Genomic DNA, 24507 nt, shown 5'->3' with positions numbered 1-24507 from the left:
GGCTTTTTTCCTCTGATACTCAGTTTTGTTCCAAGGTTAGAATATGGCCATAAAATCACATTTACTTAACTAGAAACAACAACAGACCAGGCCTCATTCTAAGAGTTCACCAGCCTGTAAAATGAATAATTATTAACTATCTTTGTTTGATGGAGGCTGGGGGATGTTGAGGCACAGGAAGTGAAATAACTTGCTTAAGTTCCTTAAATCAAGTTCAGGCTGTGGTGCTGGCATTTGAAATCAAATAGTGACTTAGGGACTGGAGCGATAGCATAGTGGTAAGGCGTTTGCCTTGCACGTGGGCAACACAGGAGCGACCCTGGTTCGAATCCTGGCATCCCAGATGGTCCCCCGAGCCAGCCAGGAGTGACTCTAGGTGCACAGCCAGAAGTAACCCCTGAGCATCACCATGGTGAGCAGAAAACCAACCCCTCAAATATGTTCCCATCCTAGTGGCCAGAGCCATAGCACAGCAAGGAGGGTATTTGCACACAGCCAAACTAGGTTTCATCCCTGGAATCTCATATGGTACCCCAAGTCTGTCAGGAATGATTTCTTAGTTCAAAGGCAAGAGTTACCCCTGTGCACAGCTGAGTGTGGCCCCAAAACAAAACAAAAAAATCAAAAAACGGGGCCCGGAGAGATAGCACAGCTGCGTTTGCCTTGCAAGCAGCCGATCCAGGACCAAAGGTGGTTGGTTCGAATCCCGGTGTCCCATATGGTCCCCCGTACCTGCCAGGGGCTATTTCTGAGCAGACAGCCAGGAGTAACCCCTGAGCACCGCCGGGTGTGGCCCAAAAACCAAAAAAAAAAAAAAAAATCAAAAAATCAAAAAATGATGTTTCCATCCTAATCTCCAATCCTGTGAATATGTTGGTACTTGGCCAGGGACAGTTGAGGGTACTAGTTAATTCATTGTTTTTTTCCTTTTGGGCCACATCCAGTGATGCTCAGGGGTTACTCCTGGCTATGAGCTCAGAAATCGCTCCTGGCTTGGGGGACCATATGGGACGCCAGGGGAATCAAACCACGGTCTGTCCTAGGTCAGACCTAGGCAAATGCCCTACCACTTGCGCCACTGCTCCAGCCTCATACTTAATTCTCCTTAAGGAGATTGGAATTAAGAGGTGGAGATGGGAGGACTAAAAAGATAGCATGGAAGTAGGGCGTTTACCTTGCATGCAAAAGGATGGTGGTTTGAATCCCGGCATCCCATATGGTCCCCCGAGCCTACCAGGAGCGATTTCTGAGCATAGAGCCAGGAATAACCTCTGAGCGATGACAAGTATGACCCCCCCCAAAAAAAAAAAAAAAACCATAAAAAAAAGAGGTGGAAGGGCCAGAAAGATAGCATGGAGGAATGGCATTTGTCTTGCATGCAGAAGGACAGTGGTTCAAATCCTGGCATCCCATATGGTACCCTGAGCCTGCCAGGAGTGATTTCTGAGTGTAGAGCCAGAAGGAACCCCTGAGTGCTGCTGGGTGTGACCCAAAAACCAAAAAAAAAAAAAAGGTGGAGATGGGGGCCAGACCAATACCACAGCAGTAGGGCATTTGTCTTGCATGTGGCCGACTCAGGACAGACTATGGGATTCAACCCCCGAAGTTCCATATGGTCCCCCAAGCCAGGAGTGATTTCTGAGCACATAGCCATGAGTAACCCCCTGAGTGTCACCGGGTGTGGTCCAAAAACAAAACAAACAAACAAACAAACAAAAAAAGATATGGAGATAGAGGGAGAACATACTTCATAAACACAGGAATCTGCTTCAGTCTCTGGTACCATATGGCCCCCAAGCACTTCCTGATGTCAACTTGCATACTCCTGAGCATTCCCAAGGAGGGGTGACCTTTAGGTACTGCAACACCCCAATATTCCAGCAGCTCTACATCTTCGGGCCCCTGAATTGAACCATCCAGCTCGGGGTTGGCTGAATGTTACCAGGAATGGGCCCCAGGTTCCTAGAGTATAGCTTGGCAGGTCCCCCAAATAAATAGAAATATCCTAGAGCAATAAAGGGCCCTTAGCAGACCATCAGAAGAGAGAACAAGGGGCCAGAGTGATAGCACTATGGGTAGGGCAATTGCCTTGCACGTAGCTGATTCGGGTTTGATGCCCAGCATCCGATATGGTCCCCAAGCCTGCTAGAAGGAATTTCTGAGTGCAAACCCAGTAGTAACTCTTGAGCGTCTTCATCTGTGTCCCCCCCCCCAAAAAAAGGGGGAGTAGGAAAAGAGAGAACCAGAAAGACAATGGCAAGAGGAGAATCACCAGGTTGTTGGCTCTGAAGATGTGTGAAAGGATCTGCACTGAGGGTTGCAGGTGGCTTCTAGAAACTGGGAGAAGCCCCTTTTATGTTTTATTTGGGGGCCACACTGACATGTTTATGGCAGACTCCTGGCTCTACATGCAGAGAGCTAACGTAGAGTAGTTACTGTCTAAATTCCAGATCTAAGATCATAACTTGTCTTGTTCTCAGCGACTGAGTGTGGCCATTTCTTAGAACAGCAACCTGAAACCAGGACATTTCCCAAGAGTGATGTGTGGCTGGGTGCCAGGTTGAGTGGGCCGAGCCTGATGCTATCTTTAGATGTGAGGCCATCCTGGCAGTGTCAGTGTTCCAGAGTTTCAGGGTAAAAAGAATCAGTTCCTGTCCTTCATGAAAAAAATATCCATCCTCAGACTATGACAACTGTCCCAGGACAGAGACTACTGTGAGAGATTGGAGTTTAGGTTCCACCAATTCCCAATTCTGAGAACACGAGTGAGTTCCTTGAACCCTTCCAGATGCAAGATGGGGCATAAGAATTTCTATTTCGCCCAGAGAGATAGCACAGCGGCGTTTGCCTTGCAAGCAGCCGATCCAGGACCAAAGGTGGTTGGTTCGAATTCCGGTGTCCCATATGGTCCCCTATGCCTGCCAGGAGCTATTTCTGAGCAGACAGCCAGGAGTAACCCCTGAGCACTGCCCGGTGTGGCCCAAAAAACCAAAAAAAAAAAAAAAAAAGAAAAGAATTTCTATTTCAGGGGCTGAAGTGATAGCACAGTGGTAGGGCATTTGCCTTGTACACCGATGACCTGGGTTAAATTCCCTGCATCCCGTATGGTCTTCTGAGCCTGCCAGGAGCAATTTCTGAGTGCAGAGCCAGGAGTAAACCCTGAGTGCCGCTGACGGGTATGGCCTAAAAAAAAAAAAAAAAAGACACCCCCCCCCAAAATAAAGAAGTAAATTTTAAAAAGGGAGCTGGAGAGATAGCATAGAGGTAAGGCGTTTGCCTTTCATGCAGAAAGTCATTGATTCAAATCCTAGCATCCCATATGGTTCCCAAAGCCTACCAGGAGCGATTTCTGAGCATGGAGCCAGGAGTAACCCCTGAGTGCTGCCGGGTGTGACACAAAAACCAAAACAAACAAACGAACAAAACAAAACAAAAAAGGTAAAAGAAAAAGAATTTTTATGGGGCCGGGCGGTGGCGCTAAAGGTAAGGTGCCTGCCTTGCCTGCGCTAGCCTTGGACGGACCGAGGTTCGATCCCCCGGTGTCCCATATGGTCCCCCAAGCCAGGAGCAACTTCTGAGCGCATAGCCAGGAGTAACCCCTGAGCGTTACTGGGTGTGGCCCAAAAACCAAAAACAAAAACAAAAAACAAAAGAATTTTTATTTTATGGGCTGGATGATAGCACAGCAGGTAGAGTGTTTGCCTTGCATGCAGCTGGCCCAGATTCGATCCCTGGCAACTCATATGGTATTGCATATGGTCTTCCTAACCTACCAGGAGTGATTTATGAGTGCAGAGCCAGGTGTAACCCCTGAATGCTGCTAGGTGTGGCCCAAAAAAAACAAAAACAAAACAAACAAACAAAAAAAAAAAAAACAAAAAAAAAGAGGGAGGAAGAAAAAGGAAAAGAATTTCTATTTCAGGTGCCCCTGACTTGCCAAAAAAAAAAAATCCATTTCACAGTAGCTTGGGAAGTGTTGAATGCAGTGCCATTTAAGTTGAACTCAATAAATTGTGGTTGGAATAATTTTTGTTACTGTGACTATTATTTTATTTGGAATACAGTAATATAAGGACCATCCACTATTTAATTTTTTTGTGTGTGGTTTTTGGGTCACACCCGGCACTGCTCAGGGGTTACTCCTGGCTCCATGCTCAGAAATTGCTCCTGGCAGGCACGGGGGACCATATGGGACATCAGGATTCAAACTGATGACCTTCTGTATAAAAAGCAAACGCCTTACCATTTTTTTTCACTATTTAATTTTTGGTGAGGTTTTTGTTTTTGTTTTTGTTTTTTTGGTCACACCCAGCGGCGATCAGGGGTTACTCCTGGCTCTGTGCTCAGAAATCACTCCTGGCAGGCTCGGGGGACCATATGGGATGCTGGGATTCAAACTACCATCCTTATGCATGCAAAGCAAACCCTACCTCCATGCTATCTCTCCAGCCCCTTTGGTGAGGTTTCTGGAGCCACACCTGGTGGTACCTTTTTATATAAGGACACCTTTTTGTTTTTTGTTTAGGGGCCACACCCAGTGACACTCAGAGCTTACTCCTGGCTATACGCTCAGAAATTGTTCCTGGCTTGGGTGGCCATATGGGATGCCGGGGGATAGAACTGCAGTCTGTCCTAGGTTAGCCTGTGCAAGGCAAATGCTCTATTGTTTGTGCCACCACTTCAGCCCTTAGGGCACCTTTTTTTTATTTATATATAAGTGTTTGCACTATAGTTTCCAGCACTTTTGCTGATAGGGCTTTATGCATAACACATTATTGGTTTTCAGCACATCCCCTCCTCTCCCACAAATGCTGCCCCCTCCCTGTCTTCTCCTCCAATCCAGTAAAGCACTTTGTTTCCTACTAAAGACTAATTCTTTTTTTTTTTCTTGGAGACACACCCAGAAGTGCTCAGGGGTTCCTCCTGACTTTGTGCTCAGAAATCACTCCTGGTGAGCCGAAGAGATAGCATGGAGGTAGGGTGTTTGCCTTGCATGCAGAAGGACAGTGGTTCGAATCCCGGAACTCCATATAGTCCCCTGAGCCTGCCAGGAGTGATTTCTGAGTGTAGAGCCAGGAGTAAACCCTGAGCGCTGCTGGGTGTGTCCCAAAAACCAAAATCCAAAAAAAAAAATCCCTCATGGCAAGCTCAGGGACCATATATGATGGAACCCAGGTTAGCTGCAAGCAAGGCAAATACTATCACTCTGGCCCCTGAAGATCAGTTCTCATGTGCTTTGTTTCCGTTGTCTTTGGGTATTTGTTATTCTGCTATTATGTTTCCTAGGAGATATCATTTTCTGTGTTAACTTCTCCCTCTTCTTCTGACTAACTTCATTTAGCATGTTGCTCTCCAAGGCCCTCTACACAGCAGAAAATGGCATGACTTTCTTTCTTTATGGCAGAGTAGTGTTTCCATTGTGTTGCTATACCACAATTTATTTATCCACATCTATTTTTTTTTCTTTTGGGGCCACACCTAGTGATGCTCAGGGATTACTCCTGACTATGTGCTAAGAAATCTCTCCTGGCTTGGGGGACCATATGGGATGCTGGGGGATCAAATCGTGGTCCATCCTAGGTTAGCCCCGTGCAAGGCAAATGCCTTACAGCTTGCACCACCTCTCCAGCCCCTATCCATATCTATTTTTGGACACTTGGGTTGTTTCCAGATCTTGGCTACTGTGGGTAGTGCTGCAAGGAACAAAGGGGTGCAGATATCTTTTTTCATTTTGTTTTGTGGGCTCTTGAGTCCAAAGAAGTGGAGTTGCTGAGTCAAGTAGAAGCCGAATTCTTAGAATTTTTTTTTGTTTAGAAATGACCATACTTTTTTCAGAAAGGCTGGGCCAGTCTACATTCCCACCAGCAGTGAGAATGAGTCTCTTTCTCCCCGCATCCACACCAGCACTGGTTATTCTTGTTCTTTGTGATTTGTGTCAGTCTCTGTGGTGTGAGATGATATCTCATTGTTGTTTTGATTTGTATTTTCCTGATGTTTAGTTATGTGGAACATTTTTTCATATGCCTTTTGGCCATCTGTAGCTTTGAGGAAGCTTTCGGTTCATCTCTTTTCCCATTTTTGGGTAGGGTTAGACTTTTAATTTTTTTTGGGGGGGGGGCCACACCTGTTTGATGTTCAGGGGTTACTCCTGGCTATGCACTCAGAAATCGCCCCTGGCCTGGGGGACCATATGGGATGCCGGGGGATGGAAACATGGTTCGTTCCTTGGCTAGCGCTTGCAAGGCAGACACCTTGCCTCTAGACCCCCAAACTTTTTTTTTTTTTGGTTTTTGGGTCACACCCGGCAGTGCTCAGGGGTTACTCCTGGCTGTCTGCTCAGAAATAGCTCTTGGCAGGCACGGGGGACCATATGGGACACCGGGATTCGAACCAACCACCTGGATCAGCTGCTTGCAAGGCAAATACCACTGTGCTATCTCTCTGGGCCCTTTTTTTTTTTTTTTTAACTCTACCAGTGCCTTGTATATCTTAGATATTAACTCCTTATGTATTTAGTGAATAGTTTCTCACATTCTGTGTGCAGTCTTTGTATCCTGGTCACCATTTCCTTTGAGGTGCAGAGTGTCTTAGTTTAATGTAGTCCCATTTGTTTCCACCTCCTTGGTCAGTGATGTTTACTCCTTGAAGATGCCTTCAGCTTCAATGTCATGGAAAGTTCTCCCTATGTTTTCCACTATTTACCTTATATACAAGAACTTTATATCAAGGACTTTATTTTTTGTTTTGTTTTGTTTTGGGGGTCACACCTGGCAGTGTTCAGGGGTTACTCCTGACTCTACACTAGAAATCACTCCTGGCAGGCTCAGGGGACCATATGGGATGCCAGGATTTGAACCACCGTCCCATCCTTCTGCATGCAAGGCAAATGCCCTACCTCCGTACTATCTCTCTGGCCCCTTTTTATTCTTTTTTTAGGGGGAGGGTCACACCCAGCAGTGCTCAGGGGTTACTCCTGGCTCTACACTCAGAAATCGCTCCTGGCAGGCTCAGGGTACCTACCATATGGGATGCCGGGATTTGAACCACCATCCTTCTGCATGCAAAGCAAATGCCATACCTCTATGCTATTTCTCTGTCGTCCCCCCTTTTTTATGACTTTTTTTTGTTACTTTCAATGTTATGAAGAGTCCAAGCCCTTGCCATGCTCTACCATGCAAGAGACACCTTTGAGGGTGATTTGATACAATACTGTGAAAATATAGGCAGGTATCCTTATAATTTATTAACAACCAACACAGTGCTCTGTGTCAACTGTGTTTTAGACAGCCACAAGCATGTTTTTTGAGGATCTGCTAGAGCACTGGGAAAACTTGGCTTCTGGAGACAATTCCGTGCATCCCCATTGTCTAAAAGCTCTTGCTTTCTACACTGAAAGCCAGTGACTCCTTCAATTATTTATTTAATTTTTATTGTTTTGTTTTGGGGCCACACCTGGCAGTGCTTAGGGTCACTCCTGGCTCTACACTCAGGAATCATTCGTTCCCAGAGGGCTCAAGAGACCATATGGGATGTCAGGGATCAAACTCAGGTCAGCAGTGTGCAAGGCAAATGCCTTACCTGCTGTGCTATCACTTCAGCCCCATTTCCCCCAACTATTATAACATTCAAAAATTGCTTTTAGAAAGGCCAGAGAGATAGCACAGTGGGTGAGACACTTGTCTGGCACCTGACTGATTCCAACTCCACATATGTTATCTCAAACACACCAGGAGTGTCCCTGAGCATATTAAAGTGTGTGACCTCCACAAAAATTGCTTCTATAAAATCTCAAATCATTTTTTTTTGGCCACACCCGGCGGTGCTCAGGGGTTACTCCTGGCTGTCTGCTCAGAAATAGCTCCTGGCAGGCACGGGGGACCATATGGGACACCGGGATTCGAATCAACCACCTTTGGCCCTGGATCGGCTGCTTGCAAGGCAAACGCCGCTGTGCTATCTCTCCGGGCCCAAAATCTCAAATCATTTTTAGGGGGAGGAGGAGCAGCGTCTTTATGGCACACCTTAGGCTTAGGGGTGCCTTGGAAGAATTTTCAACCAGAAAGTAGGGCTCCCAAGTGGATAAATTTTTTCTGGAAGAAGCAGGGTTGGGACCGGGAGGTGGTGCTAGAGGTAAGGTGCCTGCCTTGCCTGCGCTAGCCTTGGACGGACCGCGGTTCAATCCCTCAGCGTCCCATATGGTCCCCCAAGCCAGGAGCAACTTCTGAGCACATAGCCAGGAGTAACCCCTGAGCATCACCGCGTGTGGCCCAAAAACAAAAAAAAAAAAAAAGAAGAAGAAAAGAAGAAGCAGGGTTGTCTTGTGCAGTGTTAACATCTTGGGGCATCTCTGCTGATCAGGTGCTGCTGGGGGCCAGTACCTGCCATCGAGGTCCCCTGGACATTTGTCTTAGAAACTGCCAAGCCAATAAGCTGCACTTAGAAGAATGGCCTCACGAAGGCGCTCGAGGGTTTCGCGCTTCCTTTTCAGGACCAACCATGATGGCTCCTAGCATATCTTTTAGGGCTGGTGCGAGGATATTGGCTGCTTCTCAGGACTTGGAGGGTCCTGACCACCGAAGAGAAAATTTGAACAGCCAATGTGCCTGCTGTGTGTGTAGAGGAAAAGTGGAGAGGCACGACGGGGTGGGGGGAGGAAGAAAAGGAGGGAGGGAGGGAAGGAGGGAGGGAGGGAGGGAGGGAGGGAGAAATGGGAGGAAAGGAGGGGCGAAGGAAGGAAGGAAGGAAGGAAGGAAGGAAGGAAGGAAGGAAGGAAGGAAGGAAGGAAGGAAGGAAGGGAGGGAGGGAGGGAGGGAGGGAGGGAGGAAGGAAGAAGGGAGGGAGGGAGGGAGGGAGGAAGGAAGGAAGGAAGGAAGGAAGGAAGGAAGGAAGGAAGGAAGGGAGGGAGGGAGGGAGGGAGGGAGGAAGGAAGAAGGGAGGGAGGGAGGGAGGGAGGAAGGAAGGAAGGAAGGAAGGAAGGAAGGAAGGAAGGAAGGAAGGAAGGAAGGAAGGAAGGAAGGAAGGAAGGAAGGAAGGAAGGAAGGAAGGAAGGAAGGAAGGCGGCCACTCCACTCACTCCTATCTCCCATGCTCACGGGCCCTGGTCTGGTGGTGGAGGCAGCCCTGCCAGGAGCCCATGCACTTGAAGGTTAGTCTGTGTGGTGCAGGAGACACAGACCCCAGAGAATGGTTAAGGGAACCCTTGCAGAGGTGTGAGATGACCCACCACTGCAGGGTTGCCCCACTTGCTTTACCCATGGTCTCACACACAGTGTCCCTGCATCCACCGTAGTGTTATTGTCTATACTGTTCTCGAAATATCCTCATCAGAAATAACTGCCTTTTCTGCCATAGTGGTCTGCAAAGTTTCTTTTCATTTGTTTCAAGGTGGGGGATATTGAAAATGGCTGGTCTGGGGGCCGGGAAGGTGGCGCTAGAGGTAAGGTGTCTGCCTTGTAAGCAGACAACCGCGGTTCGATCCCCGGTGTCCCATATGGTCCCCCCAAGCCAGGGGCGATTTCTGAGCTCATAGCCAGAGTAACCCCTGAGCATCAAACGGGTGTGGCCCAAAAACCAAAAAAAAAAAAAAAAAAGAATATGGCTGGTCTGCAAGTCAGTGGAAGAGAAGCGGGGCCTTCTGGGGTCACACACACAAATACACCCCATCCCTTAGCCGGTTTCTTTAGTGCTGAGCTTGTCTTGTGATGGAGGGAAAAGAGACATCACAGTGGGCTGGAGAGATAGCATAGAGGTAGGGCGTTTGCCTTTCATGCAGAAGGATGGTGGTTCCAATCATGGCATCTCATATGGTCCCTCGAACCTGCCAGGAGCAATTTCTGAGTGTAGAGCCAGGAGTAACCCCTGAGCACTGCCAAAAACCAAAAACCAAAAAAAAAAAAAAGCAAAAACAAAAAAAACCCCTCACAGAGCACCTCTGAGTCCTGCATTGTCCACTGCCATGCCAGGGCGACATCACCCGGCCTGTCTCCACACCCACATAGGCCAGTTGGAGGCCATACACTTCAAGACCAGCAGAGGGTTTCCCCAGCCTGTCTCATGAAGGACAAGCTCATCCCCTGCTGACCGCACCAGACACCCGAGGGTCATCCTGAAGTCACTCACTTGTTCATTCATGTGGAATCCATGTGTACAGGCATTCCTTTGTATATTCACGCATTGACTCAAGCCTGTGTTCATTTGTTAAATCATGCTTCAATCTATGCATTCATTCACATGATTCTGTGAGTGCATGCATGTGTTCATGTGGCCATGCATTACTCCATGTACGTAAACATTTGGTTGTTTATGCCTGAATCCACATGTTCATTCACAGAAACATGCCTGTTCATTAATTCATACATAAAACCATGCATTCATTCATGCACATATGTATTTGTACATTCATGTGTTAATGCACACAATTTTGTACATGCCTTCAGCATGTATGCAGTGATATCTGAGCACTGTGTCTGAGCATCCTGGCATGAAAAAGCACCAGCAAAGAAGTCAGAGTTGGGATTATACAGTGGGGAGGGTATTTGCCTTGCACATAGCCAACTCGGTTTTGAGGGGCTGGAGAGATAGCATGGAGGCAAGGCATTTGCCTTTCATGCAGAAGGTCATCAGTTCAAATCCCGGCATCCCATATGGTCCCCCGTACCTGCCAGGAGTAATTTCTGAGCATGGAGCCAGGAAGAACCCCTGAGCACTGCCTGGTGTGACCAAAAACCACAAAAAGAAAAAGTTTAACAACTCGGTTTTGATCCCCAGCATCCCAGCTGGTCTCCCAGCACTGCCAAGAGTTCTTGACTCCTGCACGCAGAACCAGAAGTAACCCTGAGCGTCTCTAGGTGAGGCCCCAAATCAAAAGCCAAAGAAGCCAGAGTGTCTCAGCTCCAGAACTGATTGACTCAATTTGGTTCTACTCTCCTTCCAAGCAGAGCTTGAATGCTCCCATCTCTCACCTCCAGTCACAGTCTCCAGTCACTTTCTTCCAAGTCCATCCACTCCATTCTTTCTGTACTCCAGTAAGATGTCCCCAACATCACGGGGATGTTCCCCCATCCTCCACCATGGCTCACAACTGGAGTCCCTCCTGCCAGCCCAGGGTGTCCTCTCCAGTAAATGGGGGTGGGGGGGAGGGTCCTTACTTTGACAGTGCTGCTCCCGGCCCTGGGACCTCCTGGTGGCTTCAGAGCAGAAGGTGGTCAAGGTGGCAGCAAGTAGAAACACCTGAGCGCTTCTCCCAGCAGCCCTGTGGAGACCCAGGACAATCTCCTGGTGGATCAAACTCCAAATTCCAAGTGGCCCTTGGAGGAATGATCTCTCCAGTGCCAGGCCCAGCCCTGAACCCTTGAACTTGAACACCAGGCTCCCGGGGTGGGGTGGGGGAAGGGTGTGTCCTGGTCTTCCTCCCTGCAGCCTGCTTCAGTGAGGACTTAGTGGGGGGGGGGGGACAGGGGAACCCTAGGAAGCTGGGAGACTAGCCTGCCTCATTCATCCACACACCTGCTGACTTTCATGTCAGGAGGGGCACAGAGAGGATCTGGGGGTACTGAGAGAGCAGTAGATGCAGCCCAAGAGAAGTGTTAGGAACCCCAAAGAACTGTTAGGAGGGACCCTTGAAATTCCAACAGTTAGTTGGGGAGAAAGGGCTTGTTCATGAACCTCAGGCCTGGCCTGGAGAGAGAGTTCAAAGGAATGGAGTGCAAAGGTTTTGATGATGGGTTGCAGGGTGCCACCCCTACCCCACATGAACCCCAAGAACATCCAGGAGCATCCCCTGAGCACTGCCAGGTGTGGTTCAAAAACAAACAAAAATGTTTCAGGGCCTAGAGGGAAAGAGTAAAGGGTATAAGGCACCTGCCTTGCACATAGCTCACCCCAGTTCAATCCCCAACACCCCCTCTGGTGTCTCAAGCACTACCCAGAGTGATCCTGAACACAGAGCTAGGAGTCCCCCCTAGGTGTGACCCAAACCCTGATCTGGATTAAGCTCCACGTGATCCTTCCTTGTAGTTTCATTATTAGTAGTATTTGCAAATCAGGAGACTTGAAAGGTTTTTCTGAAGATGGAACCACACTCAGACCCACCGCCATGGAAAAGCCATGGGGGAATGGGATGGTGAGCCTGCCTCTGCTATAGCTTCAACTCCCAGTTTACCTTCCCCTTCATTTGGTCTGCTGGACCCTCCATGGAGTAATCCCGGGATCACATCACAGAGACTGAGAGACTGTGCCCTGGCCTGTGGTGTCTAAGCCTTTGCAGTCTTCCTCTAAGTTGCCTTTGGCTGGTGAGGAGACAGAGATACAGAGTTAAGAAGGGTCCAAGTCAAAAAAAAAAAAAAAAAAAAAAAGGAGGATCCAAGTCAGGGTTTGAAGTGGGCTTTGGGTTCCAATGCTGCAGGAGGGCAGGGTGGGGTGGGCAGGTCTGGCCAGGTGAGACACCCAGAGTGTGCAGAGTTCCAGCCATTGGGCTAACCCAATATAAGGGATGATAGCAAAGAACAATTGAACTGGGAGAAAGGGGAAGGCAGATGTGATGCCAAACAATGCATTCCAAACAAAAGGCAGAGGATGGAGTTCTCATTTTGGGGGGCATGTCTGAGTGGCCGTGGGCATCTCCTGCACATGGTGCCCACTGGATGCTATTTGGGTGCAAAGTTTATGTTCTGCAGATGTTGGTCACCATGACTCAAGGCCATCTGGCATCTCAAGGCAAGTACCAGGTTCACAAGCCCTCTACTTCTTCTTCTTCTTCTTCTCTTTTTTTTGCTTTTGAACCACACCCAGTGGCACTCAGGGGTTACTCCTGCTTCTGAGTTACTCTACTCTCAGAAGTCACTACTGGGAGACTCGGGAGACCATATGGGATGCTGGAGATCGAACCCAGGTCAGCAGCATGCAAGGCAAAAAGCCCTACCCACTGTGCTACCACTCCACCCCGCCCCCACTCCCTCACTGCTTCTTGACTAAAGACAATGACAAAACTTCCTTGTTTGATTTTTATTTGATGTGGGGCTCATAACAGCTGTGTTCAGGGCTTCCTCTTGGTTTAGGGATCACTCCTAGTGAGACTGATGGACTCAATCACTCCTAGTGAGAATGGGGGTCAGGAATCAAACACGAGTTGCCCAAGTGCAAGGCAAGCACCCTACCTGCAGTACTACTTGCTCTAGCTCTGAACACTGGAATTTTGTCAAAAATCACAATTGTTCATCTGCAGTTTGCTGGCCTCTGTCTCATTGCCCCCCTACAGTTTTTCTGAGTCAGGTTTTTTAGATCCTGTTCTGGTTTTGGTTTTGTGACTATACGCAGTGGTGTCAGGGCTTACTCCTGGCTTTGCTCTTAGGGATCACTCCTGATGAGGCTCAAGGGACCATATGGGATGTCAGGGATCAAATCAGTGTCAGCAACAGGCAAGACAAGTGCCTTAAAACCTGCCCTATCTCTCCCCCTACCTTCTTTGCTTGGTAAAGAACACCAAAGAATATGGCACAAACTGGGACCAGAGAGATAGCATGGAGGTAAGGTGTTTGTCTTGCATGCAGGTCATTGGTTCGAATCCCGGCATCCCATATAGTCCCCTGAGCCTGCCAGGAGCGATTTCTGAGCATAGAGCCAGGAGTAACTTCTGAGCTCTGCTGGGTGTGACCAAAAAAAAAAAAAAAAGGAATATGGCACAACTTCTTGGCAGAACTTTCTGGAAGTTCTTTGTATCTGCAAACCCAGCACTTTCACTACTTACTGAGAAACATGGAAATGTTCCTTCCACAGGCCACAGACTTACTGGATGTGGCCCTATGGTGGGAACCTGAGGGCAGGCAGGTGAAGGGGTGAACAGACACTGCTTGCTCTTGTAGCATCTTTTAGTGGGACCAAGCACTGCTGTACATGTCATCACAGAGAACTGTGCTGAGCAGACGCTGCTAAGGTACAAATCTGAGAGCAGTGTTTCAATGACCTTTGTCAAGGGGAAGATGAACCTATAGGGCTAGAAAGCAGAACAAGGGACTAAAAGGGAGACAGGAGGAGGACCCCAGGCACTTTGCCAGTGGGGGACATGCTCTACCTTCCCCTTGGGCAGTTCCGGCAGGCTTGATCCATGATGTTATAATGGAAGAGCATCATTATCTCTGCCTGTTGTCCTACCTACGACCTTCCAGGTGGGGGCGCCGTTGAGAGCTGAATAAATAGTTTTTGAGCGAGATGCTCAGGGTCTTTGGGGGCAGCTTGTAGGCTGACAAGGAACTCTGCATCCTACCTTCTTGCCTTTTGACCCTCTTCTATGTGTGGATTATTTGCCGCGGATAAATATTACCAAGATCTCTTCCCCCTCCAAGGGGATAGGGAAATGCGAATCAATTTTTCATGCTGGGAGCTCTTTGATCGATCAATAGCCAGTCAAGGAGTAAATTTGACACAGCACCATGATTTGCATAAGATGATTGACATCTAAGCAGATCCCTGTTCTGGGATTTTAATGAATGTTAATTCTCAAGAAACAAAAGCAGTGAGCTGGCAGGAGGCCTGCACACAGGCATGCAGGAGACCCAGAAGCCAACCTCAGCACCATATGGTTCCTCAATACTTTCAGGTGGGAACCTCAACCTCTGAGCTGGGAGTAATCCCAGATCTGCCATGCCTGAGCTGATCATACACATTAACACACACTCTCACTCATACACACAAGCCCACAATACACACTTACATAGACTAACACACAACAGACACACAGTCATATCACAGACACATGTATTCACGTAACACTGACACACATAACAATCACATAGTACAGTGTTGAAAATTTCACAGCTACTGCCAAGAAAAAGAGGTCATTAGACTTAGTAATTTTACAAGGCACACACACATCTGCTGAATCATTGTGTTGTAATCCTGAAACAAAACTGATGTTGTGTCAAACATATTATATATATTTGGTTTTGGGGTCACACCTGGCTCTATGCTCATAAAGCGCTCCTGGCAGGCTCGGGGGACCATATGAGATGCCGGGATTCGAATCTCCATCCTTCTGCATCTAAGGCAAACGCCCTACCACTGTGCTCTCTCTCCAGTCCCACAGATATATATTTTTTGAGACACAGTTGGCTGTGCTTAGGGCTTATTTCTTGCTCTGAACTCAAGAATCACTGTTGGTAGAGCTCAGGGGACCATATGGGGTGCCAGGGATCAAACTGGGTCAGCCACACACAACTTAAGTGCCCGTACTCCCTGCATTCTCTTGGCTCTCAAATCCACCTTGCCAAACAGATCTGGGTAGAAATCCCTTTGCACCTCCAAGGAACGTGCTGGGTGTTGGTCCAGTACGGGTGTGAAGTTTGTTAGTGAATCAATAGCCCAATTAAATTAATCACTAAACACTTTAACGGAGCCCTTGGGGGCAGCATGAACAGATGCCAAGTCCCGGTTCTCCAGGCTCTCTAGGGCAGTTTTGCCGATGGTTCACTGGTGAACCTGTGAATCCCAGATAGGGACCACCATGTGATTGGGGCCTCAAACCCTGGCTCTGCCTTCAGTGTTTGGTTAACTCCCACAACTAATACTCTGGCTCTGAGGCCAGTGCGACAATACTGCAGAAGTGTGTTTGTCGTATACATGGCTGACACGGATTCAATTCCTGCCACCCCACATGGTCTCCCAAAACCACCAGGAGTAAGTCCTGAGCACAGCCGGGTGTGGATCCAAAACAATGAATAAAAAAAAAAAGAAAATCAAAGAAGTGAATCCAACAAGTTGAATTGCTTTTTGTTTGGGAGGTGGAGGGCATGTCTGGCCATTTCCTTATCAAGTTCAGGGACCCAAACTGAATCAGTTTAGAACCAGGCAATTGAATGGGATAATGACCGCATGTCAGGGGGTGGATCTGGGGTGGACCTTTGGTTTGTCACTTTGAAAAGTTGGCCAGGCTGTGGCCAGAGCTCCTCTTGCTGCCAAGCTTCTCGAGTCAGGTCAGGCTCAGGGGCTCAGTCATCTGAGCCCAAGTAGAAGTGCTTCCACCCTGCTTCTGAAAGTGGGGAGGCAGGGCAGCCCTTCTGGCACAGCTTATCCTGCTGAAGCAACTGAAATGCTGCTACTGAAATGTTCTTGGTAGACTGGAGATCCATGGACTGAGAACATGCTTTGGCCATAGAAGGCCTAGGTTTGACCTCCTGGCACACAAACTGGTCCCTTAAACAGAGCCATTAAGGAGCCCCTAAGCAATGCATGAAGTTAATTGAAACTCTGCCCCCAAACCTCTGGGGGATCTGTTCTCTGTTCTTTGCCAAAGGGCAGTAGCATGTGAGGACCATTGAGACACTGATCCATCTGGTTCCTCGGCTTGAGAGCTGAGAAGTTGGGGTGGAGTGGGAATATGCAGCCAGTTCTGGGGACATGCCCTCCCCCCTCCAGTGCAAACTCCTGCCCAAGGCCTTGCAGGGTTGAGGCAGGAATGAGGCACAAGGCCTGCCCAGGATCACGTGGGGTCCAATTATGCCTCTGGATCAGAACTTGCTGTTCTCACCTGAGTACAGAAATAGGAACAGCAACGAAGGCTCAAGCACGGAAATGACCCGAACTCAGCATTTCTCAGTGTTGGGACACGCCCAGAGAGGTGGCAAAGTAGTACTTCAGGGTGCAATAGGGTGGGTGGGGATTTCCCATTCATTAAATTAAAGCAGGTAAATTTCTGGACAGGAAGGGGAAGTGGGGGCGGAAGCAATAGAACAGTGGTAGGACTTTTGCCTTGCACGCGGTCAAACCCAGGACAGACTCCAGTTCAATTCCAGGCATCTCATATGGTCCCTTATTAGAGTATGCCAGGAGCGATTTCAGAGTGCAGAGCCAGGAGGAACCCATGTGTGACCCCAAAACGAAGACAGAAAGGAAGGGGAAGTAGGTGGGTAGGTGGATGAAAGGGAGTCTTATTTCCCGAAAAAGGGCATGGTAAACAGGGGTGAAGGGCACCTGACATTAACTGGTGGCCAGGATGGGGAGTATGTGGAAGCTGCCATCTCCAGAGCATGGGGCATCAGCAACAGCAGTGATGGCTGTGTGGTGGGTGAGTCGGGGATATGGAGCATTGGGGGCCACCGAGACCAGTGAGGGAGGAACACACATGGGGTATGCAGACATCCCTCTGCATCTAGAGTTCAGACTCCACTCCTGGGGCTCGAGGACTGGCACATGGCAGTGGGCTGGGCAGATTAAGGATGATTTAGGAGGAGTAAGCCATACTACTTATGGACTAGGCAAAAAGTAAATAAAACTCATTGTGGGGAGGGGCTACACCAGGCGTCAATTAGGCATCACTTCTGGCAGACTCCAGGGTCACGTGGGATGTGAGGGATTGAATCTGGGTTGGCTGTGTACAAGGCAAATGCCCTCCCAGTTGTGCTATCCAATATAAAACCGTAAGTAAAAACCACTTTTCATTTTTTTAAAATCAAACACTTTATTTCCACATAACAAGCGCAAAAAACTCCCAAACACTTGAACAATACAATTAACGCAGTTATGAAGTCAATTATATACTACTCAAAGCCCCACAAGGTCAGTCAGCATGAACGGTCCAAGCATTTCCAGACGTGGTTTTTCAAAGCTACCTTTGGTTTTGGAAAAACCAGTATGGAAGTCAAGATCCGAGAAAGCACTGAGCTTGGATTAAGGTGTCCGACGGGTGCTCGCCCCAGGTAGGCTAGAGCAGGATCCAAGTTCCACACGGAAAGAGTACACAGGTTGGGCCCCTGCCGGGCTCCTGCCGGGAGTGGGGGGGCCATGGATGGGGGAAGAAAAAGGCCAGTCCAGGTTGTGGCGTTTGTCGGTTCGTAACAGAGGTATGAGGGTTTAACACTAGAACACAGTCAAGTCACTGAGCTTCATGTTCCGAAATGGTCTCTTGCTGAGGCTTGAGATGGGCACAGATGGTGGGGGGAGATGGATCACAGGAGAGTTGAGCGTGGAGATCCCAAAGGTGCTCCAGAGGGGAGGAAGGAGCAAGCTACAGTTTCCCATTGTTCTCACATTTTTTCAGGGTGAAAATTGTGGATAAATGTTCAAATATTTTGCTTACATTTTTTTAATCAGTTGCTCTTAATGAGGACCCTCATACATAGCAACTTTGAAATTCTCATTATAAAAAAGAGCGTACAAAGAAAGTCACAAGAGACAATTAATGGTGAGCAGCCAGAAAGTCATGGTTTATTATCTCTGAAGAAATTTCATAATTCAAACACAACCAAACTGTACATTTTACAATCACATTCTATTTGTAAACAGTTAAAAAAGCCACTGACTTCTTTTGCATCTTAGGACACAAACAGTTAGAATCAAGGCAATGAAATGATGGCAAATTCGGTACTGTTAAAATTTTTTTTTTTACCCTTGTTTAGTCTCTTTGACTAAGCAAGCATTATAATACCATTTGTGGGCAAAAGAGGGGGAAGGAGAGAAAGAAAGTTTAAAAAAAAATGGTGTATGTAACTCGTTAGTTTGCAACAACATTTAAAATTTTTCTTTATACAAGGAACGATCCTGTAAGCCCATACCTTGGTTACAGTATGCATAGTTACTGATTTCGGCCTTAAGGTATGACAGATAGACATGGACACAGTCACAGAGCAGAAACAGAGGGCCACTTGATGGGATTACCAAAAATTATTTTTCTATTGTTATTAGCAAACCATCATCACTCACTAATAAAAAGACAGCATCTGAAAGCAGAATGTCAAACTCCAGCTTGAAGCTTTTTTTTTTTTTTTTTTTTTTTCCTTTTTTTGGCAGAGAAAATTCTTGAACAGAGCAGTATGTAGTATCAGTGCTAAAAGTTGGGGTTCTTTCCTTTTTTACCTAGAAGAAACTACAAGGAGGTTGGTGATTTTTTTTTGTCTTTTTTTGTTATTTTTGTCTTTTTTTTTCCATCTTATTTTGTGTTTTTTTTTGTTTGTTTGTTTGTTTTAAACCGGGGAATGGTTTTCCTGAGAACCATGCTCCTTGATTCAGGACAGGATAGAAAAACAAAAGAACATGGCCAATGCTGCTCCCTTTCCCAGAGATAGAAAAGCATCTTTTAAATCATCCTCCATTGTTTTTTTTTTTTGTCTTTTAAATTTTTTTTAAATGATGGAAGAGTAAACATTTTTTTCTCAAAAAACAAACAAAACAATCTGTAAACAAGAAGGCCGGCGCTGGGGCCTTCCAAACAAAATGGAGAGGGCCTGTTCAAAGTGCAGGTTCGGCCTGGGGGGGGGGGTTTGGGGGGGCAGCGAGTCACAGCTGCGGCCACAGTTTTTCAAACTGCAGAGCAGAAAAATTCTTTAGTTTTAACGACATGAAGAAGAAAACGGGTGCAATGCCTTCACTGATCGCCATAAGTCAGTCTCCTAAAACTTGATCTTGATTTGGGAAGCTCCAGCTCGCCACCAGGTTTTGGGCAAATACCAGGCAGGGCAAGGGGAGCGCGCACGTTTCCGGAAGGTCCTTGAGTAAACATTTACACTGGAACAGCTGCCCCCCGCCGACTGTCAGCCAGGAGGCGGAGAGAACATCATTCAGTGCAAAGTTAGAAGCTCAAACATTATCAGCCCAAAAGAAAAAAAAAATGGGGGGGGGGGAGGGGAGGGGTTAGACATGATGTATTTGTGTAACTGAGAAAGGAAAAAAAAAAAAAAAAGGGAAGAAGGAAGTCAGGGCAGGTGAACACGAACCAGTGGTTTTCAACCTTTTGAGACCTGCAGCCTGGCACCAGTCTCGTGGGACCGGCAGTTGAAAACCACTGTTGGTTTAGCGGCAATAACTTTTTGGTCGGCCCAGCAGAAAAAAATCTCTGCGGACCAGTGGTTGAAAACCAATGGTACAGATAAAGGTGAGGGGTCAGGGGTGGGGTGGTGTAGGGCGAGGGGTAGGGTGGGGCTGGGGGCCAAAAACCAAAAAACGACTAGAGCGAAAGGCTAAACATGATGCATCTACACGAGCGAGCTCTTCTCTACGGTCCAGCATGTATGGCGCTATTTGGGAGTGTAGATAGATACCTTTTCACATTATAATATTGGCCTGCATGATTCAAGTATTCAAACTGATATGTTTCGGGGAAAACAAAGTGGAGAATGTGCAGAGAATAGTTGTTCCCACAGGTGCCCCTGGCTGCAGGCGGCGAGCCTGACTTTAGTGCTCCGTTCGTCCGCGTCTTGAGGTCACAGTTCCGAGTTCTTCTGTCTACACTGCTACATGGACTCTCCACCCCCACCCAGGTGATCAACAGAAAGAAAAGCGTTAATGGGGGACGGGCTGCTAATTCCCCGGGGGTCGCTGCTGCTGGGAGGACCCCACAGGCTTGTGGAATAATGGGGGGTCCCCCAGAGGGAAGTGCCGTGAAGGTCTCCACAGTTAGTTCCCGACAGCCCAGCACCATTCCAGTGATTGAGATCGGTCCGGCCGGAGAAGGAGTGGGGACAGTCGAGGGAGCTCAGACGGCTCTGGCTGGACCCGAGGGACTGCCAGCCGGGAGAAGGGGTCAGAGACTGGCTTTGTGCAAAGAAACGACTGATCTCCTCTTCACTGGCAAACTCAGCAAGGATAGTTGTGTTCCCCAGGACACACCTGGGGAGGACACAGACACACAAGAGTGAGGTGAGGTCTCGGGCCAGAGAAGGGGGAGGGAACAGTTCAAATGGCCGACCAGATGCTTGGATCCAACCCTCCCTCTCATCACATGGCCGGGCAGGGCAGGAATAGCCACTTACATGTGCAGAGACTTTTGTGCCTTCACTGCCTCTTCCTTTGAACTGTAACGGACCAGGGCGTTTCCATGTGGGAGGTTCAGGTGGAATGTTATCAGCGGGCCATGCTGCATGCACAGAGTGCGCAGGGTCGAGCCATCGATCTGGGGGGGAGGGGAACACATGGAAGAATCCTGATAGAGGCCCCTGTGGGTGCCACCCCAGTGTTCTCAGAGCCAGTGCCACTAACTGCTGGGACACAGCAACCCAACTACCTGAGCTGGACAGGACTGAGACACTCCCACTCCTACTGGTGCAGCAGTAATCTCATCTCTTCTCTCTACCTCCCAAATATCAGGACTTGGGGAGGCATCACTTCCTGTGGGGATTTCTCAAACTATGAGGGCCAAGAATGACCTTTTAAAAATATAGGCTCTAGGGGCCGGAGCGGTGGTGCAAGCCGTAAGGCGTCTGCCTTGCAAGCACTAGCCTAGGACGGACTGCGGCTCAATCCCCCGGCATCCCATATGGTCCCCCAAGATAGGAGCGATTTCTGAGTGCATAGCCAAGAATAACCCTTGAGCATCAACGGATGTGACCCAAAGAAAAAACCAAAACAAAAATATAGGCTCTAAGGCTGGAGTGCTAGTGGCAGGGAAGGTATTTGTCTTGACACAACCAACCTGGGTTTGATCCCTAGCACCCCTCATATGGTTCCTCCAACCCAGCCCGGAGTGATCCCTGAGCACCACAGGGTGTGGCTCAATGACAAAATAAAAACAAAAAATAGAAGAGACAGGACACTCAAGGGGCCGAGTTCGCTCCTCAGCACCCGCAAGGACCACAGTTCCAGCAAGAGCAGCTCTGTGCTGATAAGCACCACAAGCAGGCTGAACACCCACCATAAAGCTGCCCCCCCCCACGCCCCCAGAAAACCAGATCAACACAAAAGGCAGGACTCACTCGGGTCTACTTGGAGTGAGTATGAGCTCCTGAATCGTGTTTGGTTCAAATCTGCCACATCAGACACGGTCTGCCCAAGGCCCTGAGATTACCCTACCTGGGACTCTCTAGCTCACGGGCCCTTGTCCCATGCACACACGAATGGCTCTAGGATACCCACAGCACTCCTCTGCCATAGACAACCCACTTACCTGAGGTGTAAGGTTTTTGAGAACGAGCCAATTTGTTATTCTCCCTGAGCTGCTCTCACCCCAGCTGGAGCCTAGAGGGGGAAGAGAAGGGTAGGTCAGTGGCCAGCAGGGTCCAACTCCCCATGAAAGCCTTCTGGAGAAGGAGCTTGCAAAACTGTCTCCAATCATACAAAGTCCATTTGTTGGCAGTGTCCACCCAGCAGGGGAAATGGAGAATGTTGTTGGGGTACTGGGGTCTCAGGGTGCACATTCATCCCCTCTATCCAGGTGTGGTCAGAGTTTATACCCTGAGCGGCCACTTTAAGACTGGAGGCCCCGGTCCCAGCACCAAGGCGGGTCGGGAAGATCACATCACCTCAGATCTCCAGAGCAGCCCCCGCATTTGGGACACCCTCCTGCCCACAATGGAGAAAGAGCCGCTTTAGGGCACTCAGCTCCATGCCCAGTTAGCTGCTTATACATCACAGCAAGCACAGACTTCACCTTACCTGGGGTGTACCTGGCGTCAGAATTCCCCCATCCTCCGCTGACTCGAAGGGGAGAATTATCCCACGTGGACAAAGGCGGCTTCTGACCAGTCAGTCCCGGAGGTGGGCGGGACGGAGCAGTGATGTTCTTAGGTGGCAAAGGGACCTTCCACAGCTCATGCGCCAGAGAGGTGTTTGTGACGGAACCAGGGGACCATGTCAATTTGGAATCACTATTTCTGGCTACTCAAAGGAAAAGAACAAAGTAAGAGTGGAGCAGGGCAGAGAGGAAAGTGCTTTCAGAAAGAGGAGGGTTAATATGGTAGCATCCCTTTTCCCAGCTTAAAACAAATCAAACCAAAAAAATTTATTTTATTTATCTTTTTTGGGGGGAAGAGTTTGGGTCACACCCGGCATCTCTCAGGCTACTCCTGGCTGTGCTCAGAAATTGTTCCTGGTAGCCTCAGGGAATCATATGGGATACTGGGAATTGAACTGGGGTCTGTCAGGGGTTGGACGCATGCAAGGCAAATGCCCTACCACTGTGCTATCACTCCAGCCCCAAAGAATCTATTTTAAGATGACCTTAATCAGGGTCAGATTGGACAAAGGCCCTTGCCTCACCTTCAGCTGACCCTGGCTTGAATCTTCCATAGAGCCAGGAATAAGCTTTGAGCACTGCCGGGTGTGGATGAACTAAAGCCCACAAACAACAAAAATCCCCAAAGCCCAAATCAAACAAAAATGCCATAGGAGGAAAAAAAAAATTAGGGCTGGAGTGATACAGCAGGGAGGGATTTGCCTTGTACATGGTCGACCCAAGTTTGATCCCATATGGTCCTGAGCCTGCCAAGAATGATTTCTGAGCACTGTTGGGTGTGGCCCCAAAACAAACCAAACCAAAAAAAAAAACTCTAAAGCTGACATGACAAGTGTTTTCCTCTTGATCCAAGGAAAGGCATGTACTCAGTACTCAGGGTGTGTTGGGAAGCCTGGTCTGAGTGGGCAATATCCACACACACCTGCACACGCTGTAACCCAGAACCTGCATACTCTTCGACAGGCAATAATTCCCTCTTCTAGTAATGCAAAACTTGCCTAGCGAATATGTGGAGAAAGGCTCAGTCAGCAGAAGACTGAAAATGGTCTAAATAAGGAGTCCTTAGTCCAAAGACAGCAGAACTGCTCTGTCCCAGTTGACACTGAACTAGGGAGCTGAGGGGCTACTGGGCTCGGGTCCTTTTTCAAGGGGCTAAAAGGGCAGGAGTAATTGCTGTGCTCATCACCCACCTGAAGTGCTTTGTGCTGTGCTGCTGAGGGGAACGTTGTAGTTGGAGGCACGAATGGATGACCAGGCACTAGTTGAAGGCAGCGTGGTGTTCAAGGATGAGGAGGACCCTAGGGAATGAAGTAGTCAGTCATATCTGAGCATGAGAAAGGGCCTGAGAAACAGCCAAAGCATTGGGACACAGCCAGTGCCCAGTCTACATCTTCTCTCTGCCCATCAGAAGTGCACAGAGCCCTCGATCCCTTTTATGAAGGCTGAGACACATCCTCAGCAATGGTGGAGTATACCCGGAGTCCAGCAAATTTTGTTGGCATGCAAGGCAAATGCCTACAGTTGTGCTAAATTCTCAGCTCACTGTCCCAAGCCCCCTGGCTGCCTGACTGAACTCCAGCCCAGCCGAGCACCCTGCTACATACCACTGTTCCTGTCCCTGAGGTGGTCAACTTCCCGCACAGTATTAATCGAGAGATTGTTTATGACACTGCCAGGAGTGACGTAAGGGTCAGTTTCAGGGTCAATGTTTGGATAACCTTTCCATGGCTCACCAGGGCGGAACTCTGGAAACAAAGGCAGACATTCATTAGTTCAGGCAGAATTATTATCAAATCCATAACCAAACATTCACAACCTTTTAGTCCTAAAACCATGCGATTTTTGAGTATTTACTAATTAAGATGAGCACTCTTAAGAAGTCGTTCAGGGGCCAGAGAGAAAGCACGGTGGTAGGGCATTTTGTCATGCACCCAGCTGATTCAGGACGGATAATGGTCCAAATCCTGGCATCCCATAGGGTCCCTGAGCCTGCCAGGGGCAATTTCTGAGTGGAGAGCCAGGAGTAACTCCTGAGCACCGCTGGTTGTGGACCCCCCCCCCCCCCAAAGAGAAGT

The 24507-nt window shown here is 48.4% G+C and overlaps 1 protein-coding gene across 1 annotated transcript in view; it reads right to left on the bottom strand.

Annotated features, from left to right (window-relative positions):
- Positions 1–19896: 19896 nt before the first annotated feature.
- The window catches only part of TNRC6A (trinucleotide repeat containing adaptor 6A), a 189193-nt gene continuing 184582 nt past the window's right edge, over positions 19897–24507 (bottom strand). Inside the window, exons 20-25 of the mRNA XM_049789071.1 lie at positions 24037–24177; positions 23623–23730; positions 22354–22575; positions 21866–21936; positions 20736–20875; positions 19897–20592 (exon numbers count right to left, since the gene is read on the bottom strand). Coding sequence (XP_049645028.1) covers positions 20217–20592; positions 20736–20875; positions 21866–21936; positions 22354–22575; positions 23623–23730; positions 24037–24177 — 1058 coding nt within the window. The 3' untranslated portion in view covers positions 19897–20216. The remainder of the gene's footprint in view (positions 20593–20735; positions 20876–21865; positions 21937–22353; positions 22576–23622; positions 23731–24036; positions 24178–24507) is intronic.

Source organism: Suncus etruscus, chromosome 15 (genome assembly GCF_024139225.1).
Source record: "Suncus etruscus isolate mSunEtr1 chromosome 15, mSunEtr1.pri.cur, whole genome shotgun sequence".
Taxonomy (NCBI): Eukaryota; Metazoa; Chordata; class Mammalia; order Eulipotyphla; family Soricidae; genus Suncus; species Suncus etruscus.
This window is presented reverse-complemented; position numbering and strand designations above follow the sequence as displayed.